Source organism: Hoplias malabaricus, chromosome 4, assembly GCF_029633855.1.
Source record: "Hoplias malabaricus isolate fHopMal1 chromosome 4, fHopMal1.hap1, whole genome shotgun sequence".
NCBI classification, from domain to species: Eukaryota; Metazoa; Chordata; class Actinopteri; order Characiformes; family Erythrinidae; genus Hoplias; species Hoplias malabaricus.
The window spans coordinates 41,120,660-41,138,248 of NC_089803.1; the positions used below are offsets into that span (position 1 = coordinate 41,120,660).

The window sequence follows — 17,589 nt, forward strand, 5'->3', positions numbered from 1 at the left end:
ATGCCACAACACAGCAAAGTGCACCACACACTGACCCCCAGCAAAATCTTTAGTTTGAGTGCAGGGAAACCCCCACCACTGAGCACTCTCCTTAGGAAAGACTGCTTGACTATGAGGAAAATCCATACCTGCAAACAGCAGGGTTATTACACATCCTTTATTTTAATTCTGCTCCATGCATTCAGTCTGGCAAATATCTGTGTCTACAGGTGTTAATGCTACAATTAGTTCCGTGATGCACAACCATCTTAAAAAAATTTTGTGATAAGATACTTTTAGAAAACGCAGGCTTGGCCTGAGCTGGTCAGACAGGAGGAAGACAACAAAAAGGTACATCAATATAAAAGCAGCTTTTGTTTTGTATCCTCTTGTTTTTCTACATTTTTTAAAACTAATATACATTTATTCATTTATTGTCTGTAACTGCTTATGCAGTTCAGGGTCGCAGTGGGTCCAGAGCCTACCCGAAGTCACACCCTGGAGGGGAAGGCAGCCGTTAGCGAGGAGACACACACTCTCACATTCACTCGCACCTAGGACACTTTTCAGTGCCCAATCCACCTACCAATGGAGGAAACTGGAGCACCTGGAGGAAACCCACGCAGACACAGGGAAAACATCCCAAACTCCTCACAGAGGGTGCCCAAGGCAAGGATTGCACTCAGGACCCAGGGAAACTTTGAGCTGTGTGGAAATGACACTACCTGTTGCGCCAATGTACTGCTCTTATATAACATATTCAACAGAAAAATGTTTCAGAATATGCACTATTTTTCTTTGCAACTTATTTCTTACAAAATATTTACCACAATGACAGCTCCCTACACAGACCTGACAGCCAGATTGATTTCATGAAGGAAAAAAGTAAACAGATGAGATTCTGCATGTTTTCTCCCAAGGCTACCTGAGATCTACCCTTGAGCTACTAATGACAAATATCAGGAAGGGATTAACCTAAACTGGAAAAACAGCTCAAACAGCACCCACTCACCAGGAGGACTCGAGAGTTATTTGAGAGGGAATAAAAAAAAAAAAGAGTCAGCCTACTTTTGCCCTGAGGAGGTTGATACTGAATGGTCTTGGACCTGTCGGGAGAGTAGCTTCGACTGCTGACGCTGGAACCTGAGCGACTGTGAGGGGAAGGGGGCACGTCCCGGCGGGCAGGGGAGCGGTCTCGCACCGGTGGAAAGGGTGCTTTACGGCGCAGACCCTCCCTCTCTTCCCTGTGGAAGAGACACAAACACATACAAACATTTAATTATAAATCCAAGCATGATTCTTTTGCTTTCTTTTTCTGACAAAGAACCAGACACTTTAGGGTAATGTGGCAAAAGTGGTAGAAATGCAACTACCTACAGAAAAAAAAATGTAAACCAGAAAGTGAACTTTAAAATGGCCATACTACTGTGGATCTTTTTTTTTTTTAGCTCTGTTCACTATAGATTAATCATTGTGTTAATCATAACTTATGTTAGTTATTTATATTTTGACATATTTATATAGTAATTATTTCATTAGAAAAAAAACCCATTGAACATTGTTCTATAAACTCATTTTTAAATAAATAAAATAAATTTCTTCTGAAACATTTTATGGAAATAATTTAAACAATTTAATGATCAGACCTTAGCATTGGAAGTAATACTTCTCCTGGCAAGAATGGATTTTGCACTTAGAATCTAAGAATCAGAGACATGAATCATTTTTACCGAGCTCAACATGAGTTCACAGATACGTTTGAAGTATGACTGACTACTGATGCTTCACATTTCAAACTTATCTCTATTTTACACATGTAACTCTACTCTGACTGTGACCCATAATGTACAAAGCGATGTGTTATCGAGGGACATGTACATACCCACGGTCCAGGTTCATAATGGCCTGTATTAGTGTGTCGTCTCCAGGGTCAGGGCCCAGAGCAGACAGGGATCTGGGTGCAGGGTACGAGCCCTGGACTCGAACATTGGGAGGAGGACCAACTCGATTACTGCCTCTATAAGACACAAGGGGACAATAAAATCCACACGCATAAACAATTTGTTACATATGTATTAGAGTGAAATGAAATAGGCATTTCTTAAGTAGCATTTTGTCCCAGTCAGAAAAAAAACAACAACTCACAGCTCACAACTCCATAAAAGTAACTTTAGTAGACAAGCCTCGAAGTAATGTTACCCCCCTCAATTTTAACATGATTTTATTCTAAGTTCTATTGTTTTATTGAGAAGTTGCTTGTTCTATCCATTACAACTTAACACAACGGTACTTGGAGCTTGTATTCCCATTATGTAAAACAAATAAATAAACAAATGAGACACACGGTTTGTTTGTGAGTGTATCATACTAAAGAACAGAAATATAAAAGTTAGAAAAGCAAGCTCTTTCATGTTTTTTAAGACTACTTACTATTCATGGTTAAAATGTATCAGACCCAGGCACATTAAATACACATGATGGCTGAAATTAAAGCCAAACTTCAGTTATAAAGGATTAACAATGACCAGTAAGTCCTTTTCTTTTTTTCCCCTCTTTGTGTTATTACTGGAAATCCAATAAACAGAAATTGTACACTAAAATAAAGGATGGCCGGAACATTTATTTTCACATACAAGGAACCATACATCATGTTTTCAGTCTCTTTTTACACTGCATATCACTACTGTGCACAAAAAAATACAGTCATATCAACTAAGGATGTGACTTGTTTTTTTATTGATTATTGATTGCATAAATCATCATGTATAATTTAACCTCTCAGTTACATGCTGTATGCAGTGCATTATTTCACACAGCTAGACAGAAGAAAATCAACGGCTTTCAAGTGTGTTACTGGTGTTAAAAGACCCCATATTAAAACTGCACTATTATGATGATTTTAGACATATTTCATATTAAATCTTATTGCTGTGTTAATTATGAATGTATCATTATGTTAATCAGGAGTGAAAACCATTACTGTGAAGATAATGGTCCTATTGGCCCTTGTACAGAGCAAAAACTCAAACAGACAGTCCTCTAGCACATTTTAAGCAGCAGCTAAGTGGGCCTCCTAAATAGTCCCCATCTAAGGTCTTGTTTAGAGACCTCATGCCCTTATCCTTGAAGGGTCAATGTTGCAGGCTGCAGCATCCAAGGGGCATTAGATTGGACGGAGGGAAGTGCACATTTGTCCTCTTTCCCCACCAGCAGGGAGACTGGTTTGATGGATTGTGTTCAAGCAAAACCCCTGATGCAGAGAAAGCACCAGAAGTTGTAACCAGCCTTCAAAAGGAAATGTGGCCCCAGACCTAGGGAGCCATTGAAGTTCAGGTTTACTTTCACACCTCCCTTTTACCTCACACTGTTCAGTGCTTTTTCTTTCACACAGTTGATTCCACTCCCTCTCCAACAGACACTGAGCAAAATACAACCTACATAAAATAATGCAAGCTATAATTGAGACTGTGGGCTACAGTGATTAGGAAGTATTAGCACATAATGATAACACAAGCTGAAGAAATGTCTATTTGGGAGAAAATATTCACATTAGAACAGACTCCTGATCTTGTCTAATGTTTATTAAATTCCTGAAAGTTAAATTGGCTTAAGTCTTCTAACACGTAACAATTACATTTCCATAATCCAAAACGTTTACATTGTTTGATTCAAATCAAAACCTAACAAATGTAAATAGGCTCCTGCTCCTCCCTTTATGCCAAACATCATGAGAGTCAGTTTGAAGACAATGGTTCTCAGCACATAATTGTAAAGAATTTTAGTCTTTCACTACTAGTTACATAATATAATGAAAAGATTCAGGGAGTCAGGGGAAATCTGAGTGGGGGATATCAGTGCTCATGACACGTGTGTTCTTCAGATATATGCAGGTTCCATTGCAGGGTTATATTGGTACTTAAAAGAGAAATAATGCTGCCATCAAGACAACATCTTATCCCAGTGACTCCAGTCCTTGTTTACAGCAGGAAAATGCAAAGCCTCATTCTGCATGAAATACAACGTGTCTCCATAGCCGTAAAGTGTGTTTGCTTAACTGACTTTCCTGCAGTCCAGCTGTGTCTCCTATTGAAAATGTATGGTGCATCATGAACAGCAGAGTCAGGCATAGACTGTTGAACAGCTCAAACCTTGTTTAAAGCAAGAATCTCTTCAATTCCCAAACAATTAAAAGGTGCAATTAAAAGAAAGGGTGATGTGACCCAGTAGTAAACTCCTCTGTACCAGCTTTTTCTGGGTTTGTTGCAGTCATCATCATATACATTTGTTTATATTTAACAAACAGGATTATGCTCATCAATAAAAACTGTGAAAGAGATAAGAGTGACCTTGAGAGTTGGAAGTTTGCTTTATATATATATATATATATATATATATGCAACAAATGAATCATCCTAGGCCATGTGTGGCTTCTGTCTCTATTACCTGATATACTTATCTTTTCTGTGTGTTCTGCTGCACTACAAGAAATTCAGAGGTACCTATGACTAGATTTCTTTAGCTACCTTTGTTAGCAAAACTGATCTGTATTTAATATTAAATCATCCTGTGGACCTGGCTTGTATACAACTACCACATTCAATGGGCTGCCATTACCACTCAAGTGGCTTCTCAATGGTGCTTTTTCTGCAATGGTGCTTACATTGATACTAGGTATCAAATCAGTGCCATATCTTGTGACCGCTACTTTATTATGAGAATACTAATGGCAAAGACCTTTCTTTACAATGTGGGAGCTACCAACCTCATTTAAGACTTTGCATGTTTGTGTTAGAGTCACGCCAGAGGCTACACATCCTGCTTGTAAACTCCAACATGGTTTAAGCCACACAAAGAGCCAAGGCCTCATAAAACAAAAAAACAAACAAAAAAAAAAACTGCAGAGCCTCCTGAACTGAGGAGCTAGCCTGTATCCATGTCGTTCATTAACACACATCTGTGGAAAGAGCAATAAAGGGTGAAGTTTACGTTGCACTGGGCCTGATTTCCCTGTTTACTCCTTCCGGTTGTGCTGCTTAAACGACCCGCTATACAGGCCAGGGTGCAAGGGTGGGGAACGGCCAGGAACGAATTAAAGGCACCTGGTCTGTGTGACCTCGGCATGAACTCTTAGCCACCTCTCTCATACACACACATCCACATGAACGGCAGAAAAGGCCACTCATAGTGACCTCACAAAATTTTAATGACCCTGATTTTTGTTTGAAGTGTACATGACCCCATCTGCCCCAGACCCACAGAGCAAATTACAACATGTCTGTCTTTACTGCCAATATTATGCCTAGGTAAAGGAGTGTTTTAATAACCTTCAGCTCTGAAGCTGCAATCAGAAACCTAGAGGTAATAATCACAGACCAACATGCCAGTATATATGAGAGTGTTGAAGGCTCAAAGTGAAGGTCACGTGCTTCCAATACTGTTCCAGCACACAGGCTTAAGCCAGGGGCTATATTTCCATCAGGTTTATAAAACTGAATAGCAACTAAGGATTTTTTATGCAGGCTGCCCACCACCAAATGTAGCCTCCAGCATGACTAAAATGATTAACAGACCATGTGCGTGAGTGCCATAATTCTACAGTGAAAAAAGTCATCAGCATTGTTTGATGACACCACTGCCACCATGTGGTAGAACATGGCTGCGTTTGAAACAGAAGGCAACAATTTTTTTTGATGTGTTGTTGTCTTGCTGTCTCACAAGTGTAAGGTAACTGAGTCGCATGAGAGACAGGCTTTAAAAGCAACAATATTTCAATAAGTTACCATTTTATACATCTTATGTTATCATTTTTTAGTAAATTAACATATGGATTTACAGAAAAAACTAATAAAAATATTGTTTTAAACAAGCACCAAATTCTAAACGTAGGGATGAACTGATTTACTGGTTTGTGTTAGCTGATTTCACACTGTGTGGATAAATGCACACATCACACATTCTAGAATAGCAGAGCATGGAGTCATCTACAAAACAACAATGAATATCCCATGCAGATGTCTTGTTAATTTTTCTTAAGGGAGAATAAATGAACATCCTATAAACTGAACATTTATTCATTGTCTGTAAGCACTTATCCAGTTCAGGGTTGCGGTGGGTCAGAAGCCTACCCGGAATCATTGGGCCTCATTATGAATGCTGCGTAAACACCAGATTTTTTTAGTAGAACATGTGCATGTTAGTGAATCCCAAATGTTCGCAAATAGGGAGATATGCACTTTCCTTTGCAATCTGAGGAACCAAAGGCACAAAGCCTTACAAATCTCTACAGGAAAGCAAAAGAAAACAAATGTTCTGAGCAGAAATCAATTTTATTGAAGTGCATTCAAATCTGGCCTTTTTAGTTTCGTTCCATGTTTATATTTTTACTCACTTATGGGAAATTATAGTGATTGAAATCTGAGTTACACAGTTCTGTGCAAAAGTTTTTAGGCACCTGAGAAAAAGAGATTGAGGGATTAAAAATTCATGTTGCCAAGCACAGAGAACTACTGCACAGGTTCAGGAACAGTACGGGTTTTCAAAATGATGCACAAATACAAAAGTAAAAAACGGATCTCGATGGAGAACTGTCCATGGAGCTGTCCATTAAATCCAATAGCACAGCTATTTACACAGGTTACAGACTTCAAACTCTTATATTGCAATGATCCGCAATAAGTAACCGTCTGACTGAGTAACAAAATTATTTAGTAAACTATTGAGTTTCAGCTACTGGAAATATAACAGACTGTATTTGTAAGATTTTGTGAAATGTAGCTTGATTAATTATTCATTCAGTTTGTGCATTTAATGTTAAGTCATGTTGGATGATACTTTCAACGTCTTTCGGACATAACGCACACTTTAAGCGTTTTCAGGAGCATGTGTAAATTTTGTTCGTAACTACGAACATTCTGATGAATCTTACCCAAAAACAACGCAATTTTGTTCTGCGCACGTTTCATGAATGAGGCCCACTAAGGCAGGAACACACCCTGGAGGGGGCAGCAGTCCTTCACAGGGCAACACACACACACACACACGCACTTTTGAGTCACCAATCCCTGTTGTGCACCCGGAGGAAACCCATGCAGACAGCAAAATTACATGTAGTGACACTGTGCCGCCCTAAACTGAATAAAATCTAATAAAATAATTTAAAAATTTAGTGCACTAAATGTAATAATGTGTGAAAAATTAATGGAACGGTAGGTACGAACGATATAGGTTTTTTTTGCTCCTGGGCTTACCCTAGTGTAGTTCATTTTCACAGCAACTGTAATTAAAATAAATGGGCAATGAGGGTGGTCCTCCAGAAGTTACATAATGCAGTTTCTGCAGTGCTGAACCCAGAGTAGCAACAACAGAGGCTCTATTCTCCCTATCACAGGCCAATGAAGCATCACAATTATTTTGAATCTGTAATTTTAAGGTATAACTATTATGTTGTGTTCCTTTAAAACATGAAACATAAGATGTGTCTAATCTTTTATGTTAAAAAATAATAAAATAAAATAAAAATAAATAAAATAAAAATCACCAGATGGTTTAGACGACCAGAGGTGACCAGAGGCGTCTAAATTTTAGCATCATCATTCATTATAAGGTGTTAAGATAAACTTGTCTGTAGCCACTTTAAACTTACAGTACATGGTTAAATGTATCTGTCAAAAAAATATCTGATCATGATTTTCAGCAGGGGCTAAACAGAGTCTACCTTCAGCACATTTAACTGTAACACTGAAATACTATTCACAGGCTGAACACACTAGCTCCCAGATCTAGGGAAGCTAAAAGTCAGGAGTCATGAGGATCGTTAAGAAATAATACGGCAGCATTCAAAGGGATTGAAATTATTCTCCTAATGTAATATAACATGACAGGGCAAACTTTCTCTCACAGGGATAAATGGTTATCCTATAAATCCTATAATGTATAATCAAGCTGAGAAGAAAAATCTGAGTTTTAATTACAGAAGATGGAAAGAGGTGGCATGGGGTGAGAGAGATAAAGAAAAAGCCACTAGGAATCTCCCTAAACTAACTCTTAAACCACAGTAACTCCCCTGGGTGCATTCCCATGAGACTAAAGCCAAGAGCGCCAGCAGAATGTAGGTCAGGCATTAGCTTGATTTATGCTCTCTGTTAAGGCATACATGGGCAACACTCGCGCACACACACACATACCTGTTTTTTTTTTTTTTATAAATATAAAATCTGCATATTTTATGTACAGTACCATTCAAATGTTCGAATACACCCACTCAGGGTGAGTCTCCTTTGTTTTAGGCCATTTCCCACAATGTAAATGTACAGTACAAGTCAAATGTTTGGACATTCAATGGTTTTTCTTTGTTTTTTATTATTTTCTACATGGTAAATGAATATGGAAGACATTAAAACTACGAAGGAACACATGGAATTTTTCTTAAGGGAGAATAAATGAACATCCTATAAACTGAACATTTATTCATTGTCTGTAAGCACTTATCCAGTTCAGGGTTGCGGTGGGTCAGAAGCCTACCCGGAATCATTGGGCCTCATTATGAATGCTGCGTAAACACCAGATAAACACCAGAAGGAACACATGGAATTGTGTAGTAAACAAAAAAGTGTTAAACAAACCAGAATATGTTTTATACTTTAGATTCTTCAAAGTAGCCACCTTTTGCTTTGATGACATCTTTGTACACCCTTGCACACTCTCAATCAGCTTCATGAGGTCGTCACCTGGAACGGTTTTCAGTGAACAGCTGTGGCCTGGTCAAGAGTTCATCTGTAGAACTGCTCACCTTCTTAATGTGTTTGAGACCATAACTTGGCTTGTGCAGAGGTAGGGGCTGGTAGACAGCTCTATACAGTGAATAGCCCTATTCCAACAATGACTAATGAGAATGTGTGTCCAAACTTTTGACTGGTACTGTATAACAAATATTCCCTTAAAAAAGGGGAACTTAAGCAAATCCACTTAAGTACAAAACCCATTTCCAGGGAAGTTGGGACAACTTGTAAAATGCAATAAAGGACTAAACTGTCCTGGCTCATTCATTCTCTCTGATCTCCCCTCTACCTAACAGCTGACATGTTGTGAGCGTACATGTGCGCATTGACTCGCATCATCCAGGTGGACACTGGACATTGGAGGTGGTTGAGGTGAATCTCTAATGTTCCAAAAAATGTAAAGCACTCTTGGAATCAAGAAAGCATTATGATTAAACCATTCATTTTAATTTCTCTAATAAAAGGAAGTTAGATGTAAAATGGCACATAATGGTATATTTAAATTTCTGTCTAACACTCACTCACTTGTATCTCATAAGAAATAAATGTAAGTAGCACTTTATGTGCTTTGGACTGAAAATCTTAATTAATATTAATAACTTTCTAACATTAATAACTTTCTAATTAACTAACTCAGTCTAAGCCTATTCCACATGTTATGTCCAAGGAACAAAGAATAATAAGAAATTATATTTACATTTTTAAATTACAGATTTTTAAATCAATTAGATTTTTTTATATATATAATTTTTTTAAACCTGTCCTCACAGTCTATATAAAAAAAAAACTTTACACTCTTTGATGGGATAAGGCAATGCTGCCATCTGCTGGAAAAAGGGATCGAATTATCATTTAAAAGATCAAGGCATAGCATGGATCATGTAAGAAAATCCTGACAGCAAGCCAGAGACGTTATTATATCTTTCCATGCTCTATTGGGCTTCTAAGGGCCATGTTCAGACATAATACTGTCAGCAAAGACAGACAGCTCATAAGACATATTATGTTAATACCTGAAATCCACTTGCCGTCCAGAGTGAGGTTCCTCTCTGGGTCCTCTGTAATAAGGGTAGTCCTCCTGCTGGAGACACACACAAACACACACACACATATTAAATAACAAAAACAAAATGCTGTTTTATTCTGTTACATGCAAAACGTAGTATTGAAAATTACACAGAGTGGAGACACTGAAATCTATAAAGAGTTTAGTGGTAAATATCGTGGATTTATATGGAATTTATCCCCTAGCATCCACTTCTTTGGAATTACAAATCACACTTCACACTTTAATGTGGGTTTCATGAATGCCAGGAACACACCACCTACTGGACTATGCACTGAGCAACCCTAACATTATGACCGCCTCCTAGTTTCCACACTCACTCATTTCACTCAGCTCCACTATAGAGGAGCACTTTGTAGCTCTACAATTACAGACCTGTTGTTGCTCTGCATACTTTTTTATCCACATTTCTCACTGCTCTTCATTGGTCAATATTCCACAGGACCACCACAGAGCAGGTATGATTTGAATAGTGGAATTTTCTCAGCGCTGCTGTGGCATTGATGTTGGTGTGTGCTGCTTTTTGGTTTGGTGAGCTTTGGTTTTTAAACGCTGCGCCCACTCCCTCGCCATGCTGTTAGATAGACCTACTGCATTGATCTGCCTTGTAGATGTAAAGTCAGAGACTGTAGCTCATCTGTTGCTGCCCAGTTTGTGTTGGTCGTCCTCTAGTCATACATCGGTAGACACAGGATGCTATTGGCTGGATATGTTTGGTCGCTGGACTATTCTCAATCCAGAAATGACATTGAAGATTTTAAAAACTCCAGCAGCACAGCTGTTTTATCCACTCATACCACCACAACAAACACCAACACAACCACCACCATATTTGTCCCACTACAGCACCAAGCAAGCTCCACCATTCAAATCACATTTGCTCTGTAGGGGTCCTGACAATTGAATAACGGTGTGAAAAGGAGCAACCAATGCATGCAGAGCAAGAGGTGGATAACAGTCTGTAATTGTTGAACTACAGAGGGCTTCTAAATGGTCAGTAGAGCTGAGAGAAAGGACTGTGAATGTAAAAACAAGGAGGTGGTCATTATGTTATCAGTGTACGGTGATAACAGTAATGTTTGATGGTGAAGGCAAAATATCTGCACTTCTTCGGGGTTTGGTGTAAGCCTCCTAGTTCCTGTCAAGTGTTATTTTACTATGTGCAGAATCTCTTTGGAAGTCTGTATTGAGGAAAATCTGCATCCTCTATGACAGCATAGGCAGTTCAGCACTTAATGGCACTGCTCAGTGAATCTACATGGTCTACTGGTTTGTGGTTTAGCTGTTGTTATTAGACAATTCTATTTCACAACAACACTAATAGCTGCCCAGGCCGCGTCTAACAGGTCAGATATTTCACAAAATTATTTGTGGCATCTTATGACAAAGTGACAATTATAATCATTCAGCACATCTCATTTTACTGACAATTGTCTATGAAGACTCATACATAGTCTATGGAAATAAGTTTGGCTGACATTACGGTTGTTCGGTAAAACAATAATTCCGTATACTGCGGTATTTAAAAATGTGAACAGTATCTCAAAATGAGGGCGGTATTTATGACGTGTGCGCGCTTTGTGAAATTTCTGTTCTGTGTCTTTGAGAACATGGCACTTTTGTGCATTTATGTGAGACACAGGGAGAGGGTGCTGTGGGAGCTCACTGACTAAAGACGTGACAGTCTGAAAACGGGTGGAGAAAAACAAGCCCACCGTAGTTTAACACTGAGCTGGGTAAAGAGGGGAATAAAGATGAAAACAGACAAAATACTCAGAAGACGCTTCACTCGAGTTTGTGCTCAGAGGTATGAGGCTTTATCCTCAAATTATGTGTGTTTTGAGCCTCAGTTCACTGAAAATTATGCGCTGTGGTGTGCTAAAGTTTCTGTTAGCTGGCCAGCTCTGATTTTAAACCCTGTAGAACCGTCTTAGTTCACTTATTTTCGAACGTTTCTCTTCCTCCAAAACTAGTCGTTGAAGTTTGCTCTCTAAGAAACGTTTTTTTTATCGTCAGTACGTGTGTTGGTGTGTACTGACTGGCACAAATACTCAGAAAACCCTTCACTCGACAATGTGCTCACAGATATAAGGCTTAGGGCACCACACCCTCTCCACGGTAATACTGTATACCACACTGACATTCTGAGACCATATGTTGCATCACTAAGTGCAATGCAAAACAGTGGATGCAGTGGTGTAAAGCACGCCACCACTTAGGGCTTGGCATTTAATAAAAAATGAATCAAAATTGACATTCAGAACTTATAACTGACATAATCTTGTCTATATTGATCATATTGATTCTTTTTATTCTGTTATGTCCCCACTGTGTGTTCATGTACTGTCCCTTTAAAACCACACTACCACGCTGTAGTCGTGATTCTGCCCCTATCTGCCACACGGAAGCCACTTAAACGCAGAGGCCGACCAAGCATCTGGAGCAGCTCATACCAAAGACCAGCGTCTGTGTTTTGGACGTGCTGTGTTTTGACAATAATTAAGACGACACTAAACAAAAATAAGTGAAACGTAAACACTGAGAAAAAACAGTTTCAGCGACCAAAGCACAATCACACACCAAATATAAACAGCACTCAGAACAAGCTGTTTAAAAAATAAAAAAATAAAAAATATCCCATATTTACTACAGGAGCATATTTACAGTACAAGCCTCGACACTGAACTCTGAGGGTCCATAATAAAAAAAAACAAAATAATAGTTCATTAATCGTAATCATGGTAAAATGTACAATTAATCGTGATATTGATTTGTGCTCATATCACCCAGGACTGCCGCCACTGGACTCGAGCAGTGGAGACGTGTTCTCTGGGGTGAGGAATGGATGAATCTGGGTTTGCCGGTTGCCAGGAGAATGGTACTTGACTAACTGCACTGTGCCAAGTGAAATGTTTGGTGTAGGGGGGGTTATGATGTGGGGTTGTTTTTCAGAAGTTGGGCTCAGCTCCAGTTAAAGGAACCTTTAATGTACCAAGAGATTTTGGACAATTTCATGCTCCCGAGTTTGGAGATGGCCCCTTTCTGTTCCAACATGACTGCACACCAGCGCACAAAGCAAGCTCCATAAAGACAAATATAAAGAACTTGTCTGGCCTGCAGAATCCTGACCTCACAAATGCACTTCTGGCAATAATGCTCAAAAAATCCAGAAGAGTTGAAGCTGTTTTAGCTACAAAGTGTGGGCGGACATCATATTAGAACCTAAGAATTAAGAATCGGATGTCACTCAAGTTCATATGTGTGCAAAGGCAGACATGCGAATACTTATGGCAATGTAGAGAGTGATTGGGGCAGTGTTTAGTCTATGTAATATATCACACTTTATTTTGTGTTTTCCGTTCAATCTTGAGATCTTGAGGTGTTAAATCAGTGATGGGTTTGAGAGTTAGGGCTCCTGCACTTACTCTCCGACCAGGTGGGCCGCCTCTAGGTTCATTACTGAAGGAGTGATGGCTGTCACCATGATACCCTCTCTGATCTTCACCATGGTAGTTTCTGGGTGCATCATTTGGGTAAAAGCGAGGGCCATCAAAGCTTCGATTGTAGTCATCATCTGGGCGTCCGAAACCTGGTCTTCTTTCCCCTCCACCTCCTCTTTGATACTGGGCCTAAATAAAGTAAATTAGAGTCATTCAGGTTGATTTGATGTGACATGCTAAAGAAACATATTTAATCAAAGTCCCAATTAGGACTGGATTAATTTTTCAGTGGGGATGTAATAAAAATGCTATGTGCCTCCTTGGTAATGAAACTCTGGCATCCAGACAGCAATGAAAAACTAGAGGATGAGCAAGTTTCTAGTCCCAAAATAATATGTTGTGTTGTAAAGAAGGTATGATTAAAAAGGTAAAATATTTAACTCAAAAAACTTTGTCAATCCCAGGCAGCTGAAAAAGTTGATAAAAATGATATCTGAATAGACAAATAATGCTGGATACCAGCAACTACTATTATAATCACTGCTTTTATGAGTTCGTTTGATCTCCATTTTCTCATTGATTTTATTTTTTTTTAACCCCTACACCAAGAAATTCTTCCATTTTCATAGTGTTTCATTGTTACTTTTGGGGAATATCTATGTAAATGTGCACTCAGAGGCTAAATACATTATGCAGCAGTACACACACTCTTCTTTTATCCAAGAAGATGCAAGATCTGCCTGTTAAAATGCAGAGATATGCATCTGGACAGGATAAAAAAATTATTGCACCAGATCAATGAGTTCAGTAAAAAACAGTAGGAAATTCAGCCTGTAATTGTCTCCGAAGACATCAGGGAAAACACAGACATGGTCGATTCGAATAGAAATAAAATTACAGAGGATCCCCCAGTAAAAGAAAAAATTACCCCAAGACCCAATGGAAATGTAATCCGGTCCAGATAGGGCTAAAGATATTCTTTTTATATACAGACTTCAGAGAAGTTAATAGTGTGTACTGTAACTGACATAAAAGTCCTTACAACTCTTTCTGGATGGAATCGCTCTTCATATATCTCTCTGATGTTTCTGTCTCTCCTGAACGCCACTAGAAGGACACAATACAAACATGAGGAGTGATACAGTAGCTTTCTGCTAAATGACTTGTACATAAAACAAGAAGACATGATGCTTTTATGGATTGAAAGCAGAAAATAAGAATTTTCTTAGAAAACATGTATAATGGAAATTGTATATAATAAATGAACTGACGAATTTTATTACATAAATATATCGCATAATGAAGTTTATGTATATTGGCTACAATATTCCACCTACTTGCTTTTCCCAGGAAAAAGAATCTTCAGCTGTGTGATCTTAGGTATCTGTAGAGGAACAAATTGAAACATTTAGTAGCAAAAATCTAGAGTAACTCAGGCTGAAATGCATATTTACAGATACAATACTTTCATAGAGATAGGTTTTAAATACATAGGTTCTTTTAACTCTTCAAAATAGAAAAGGAGGAGGAATGTGCATGTCTCTTAAGTGTGCCCCACTTCTGTACTGGGAATCACATTTTTTAATAATAATAAAGTCTTACAGCTTTGTAAAAGACTGATTAACAAAATATTTAAGCTGGAAGTTCATGTTATACTGTGTTTAATGTCCACCACTTATGAGGAAGATTATTTTCTAAATGAGTCAATAAACCTATTACCCCACCTAGTTTCCCAGAGATGCAATCCATACTGGAGATAGGATTACAAAATGAATAATTAATATAAGGTTCTGTAGTACGACTACTGTTGTATCTGGAAACATAGCTTTTCAAGAACTGGAGTCCATATGTACAGAGTAGAAGTGTTTGTAAATTCACAAACAGTTATGGCCTTCAACATCTTGTAGAATCAGCTATTTGTAATAGGAATGCAAAATTATACTGGAATGATATTGATAGACACAGATAAATGTTTAAAATTTGTTGGACAGTGACAGCCTTTTTCATTCCACTATTTTCATATTAACTGGACCAATTCTCAAGCGGGATTCTAAGCAATTATCAATTGGCCGAACATGAGTGTGGACTGATATTTGGACTTCATTAATTCGAGGTGAAAAATGGCACATTATTTAAATGAGGCATGACTGACTAAAATGTATGGTGTGATTGACTACTCAATCTCAATCAACATATTGGCCACCCCTGCACAATAATATATACATAATAAATAAAAATATAGGAATTTAGTCACATTTTTAAGGGTTCAGTCCTTGGTCCGTTATTATTCACTCTTTATATCACAGCTGTATTTATTTATTAATGATATGATAATTATATTTATTAATTATATATTAATTACATTAATTATATGAATGACACATACAAGTCCTACACAGTGGTCAGAGGGATTGTAAGCCATTCTTCTTGCAGGATAGTGGCCAGGTCACTACATGATGCTGGTGGAGGAAAACGTTTCCTGACTCGCTTCTCCAAAACACCCCAAAGTGGCTCAATAATATTTAGATCTGGTGACTGTGCAGGCCATGGGAGATGTTCAACTTCACTTTCATGTTCATCAAACCAGTCTTTCACCAGTCTTGCTGTGTGTATTGGTGCATTGTCATCTTGATAAACGGCACCACCTTCAGGATACAATGTCTGAACCATTGGATGCACATGGGTCTTGGGTCTTACTGGTGCAATGTGCAATTATTGAAGATTGGCCACCAGGCTGATCCAATTTAGCCATGAAACCTCCCGCACTAAAACGACAGGTGTTCCGGTTTCATTGTCTAACCCCTGTGTGTGTGTGTGTGTGTATATATATTATTTTTTTGATTATTTGTACAAAGCAGCTATTCTTCAAATTGTGTCAAAATTTCATGTAAAATGGACCGGTAGAAAGGCTCCAAAATGACTTGGAATTCAATCTTTTCACATTGATTTCCATTGAAATAAGGTCTATTCTTTCTCCTATAAAGTTACTTTTGTGGAGACATGTTATTCTTTGGGTGGCAGCACGGTGGCGCAGCAGGTAGTGTCGCTGTCACACAGCTCCAGGGTCCTGAAGGTTGTGGGCTCACGTGCCGTTCTAGGTGACTGTCTGTGAGAAGTTTGGTGTGTTCTCCCCGTGGGTTTCCTCCCACGGTCCAAAAATACACGTTGGTAGGTGGACTGGCTATTCAAAATTGTCCATAGGTTTGAATGAATGTGTGAGTGTGTGTCGCACTGTGAAGGACTGGCACCCCCTCCAGGGTGTGTTCTTGCCTTGCGTCCAGAGATTCCGAGTAGGCTTTGGACCCACTGCAACCCTGAACTGGATAAGCGGTTTCAGACATTGAATGAAGATATGCTCCCGCTGCATGGAGTAACTTGTAAACATGCTATTCAAAGACACTGAGTTGCAAAATCAAATTAACAGAATGTCTAATAAAAATGGCTGGATTGCACACACATTTCTCCTTCTAAAATATTAATACTGGTTACCAATACTGAGAAAAGTATTACCCAGTGTCACTGATAAAAACTTTCTTGTTTTTGACCCAACACTCACATTTGACACCCACTTATCCAACATAATCAAAACCACCTTCTTCCTCTTATGTTATATTGCCAAACTTTGACACACAGCATCTCTAAAAGATGCAGAGAAGATAGTGGATGTATTCAGAGCTTAAAGGATTGACTACTGCAATGCTCATATTGCAGGGAGCTCATGAAAGCATTAAATAAGCTTCATTTAGTTCAGCATGCAGCAGCTAGATTGATAACAAGAGCTAGAAAATTTGACCATATTAACCTGGTTCTCTCATTCACAAACTTGCTGTTAAATTTTGTTATAATTTTAAATAACACTGAACATGGCTCCTGCACTCACCCACGGCTCACTCACTCATGACTTGCTTTCACATTAACCATAGATTTCCTGTTAGATGTGTTCTATTTTATTGCTGTTTTAATACATGTGTTTACCAGTGTCAAATATAGGGACAGAGGAAATGTTCACCATTCTGAATCTTGGTTCAAGAAATTAGCTAAAAAACGAATTAGAAGTTAATTAGATATAACTCTACATTTTTTGTCTCTATTCAGTATGCACTCATCACTCAATATGAAATTAATCCTGCCTCAATCTGCCACTTGCAAACCATATCCTAAAATTGATGGGATTGGTTGCTTAGGTATATGACATAAGAAACCCTAGTCACTGCGGTTCCAAAGCAGAAAAGCTCAGTCAGGGCACTGTTTATTACACACATTATACATCACTTAGCAAATCCAACACCACAATAACACCCAATAAGGTTAAAAAAAAAATAAAAAA

The 17,589-nt window shown here is 38.5% G+C and overlaps 1 protein-coding gene across 2 annotated transcripts in view; it reads right to left on the minus strand.

Annotated features, from left to right (window-relative positions):
- Positions 1 to 17,589, minus strand: part of pphln1 (periphilin 1) — a 38,400-nt gene that overhangs the window by 20,300 nt on the left and 511 nt on the right. The window contains exons 2-7 of one of the 2 annotated variants that reach the window (XM_066668913.1): positions 14,600 to 14,646; positions 14,305 to 14,369; positions 13,248 to 13,451; positions 9,770 to 9,834; positions 1,862 to 1,996; positions 1,048 to 1,223 (exon numbers count right to left, since the gene is read on the minus strand). In XM_066668913.1, coding sequence (XP_066525010.1) covers positions 1,048 to 1,223; positions 1,862 to 1,996; positions 9,770 to 9,834; positions 13,248 to 13,451; positions 14,305 to 14,369; position 14,600 — 646 coding nt within the window. In that variant the 5' untranslated portion in view covers positions 14,601 to 14,646. Of the gene's footprint in view, positions 1 to 1,047; positions 1,224 to 1,861; positions 1,997 to 9,769; positions 9,838 to 13,247; positions 13,452 to 14,304; positions 14,370 to 14,599; positions 14,647 to 17,589 lie in introns of both variants that reach the window. The other variant, XM_066668912.1, reaches the window with a different exon arrangement.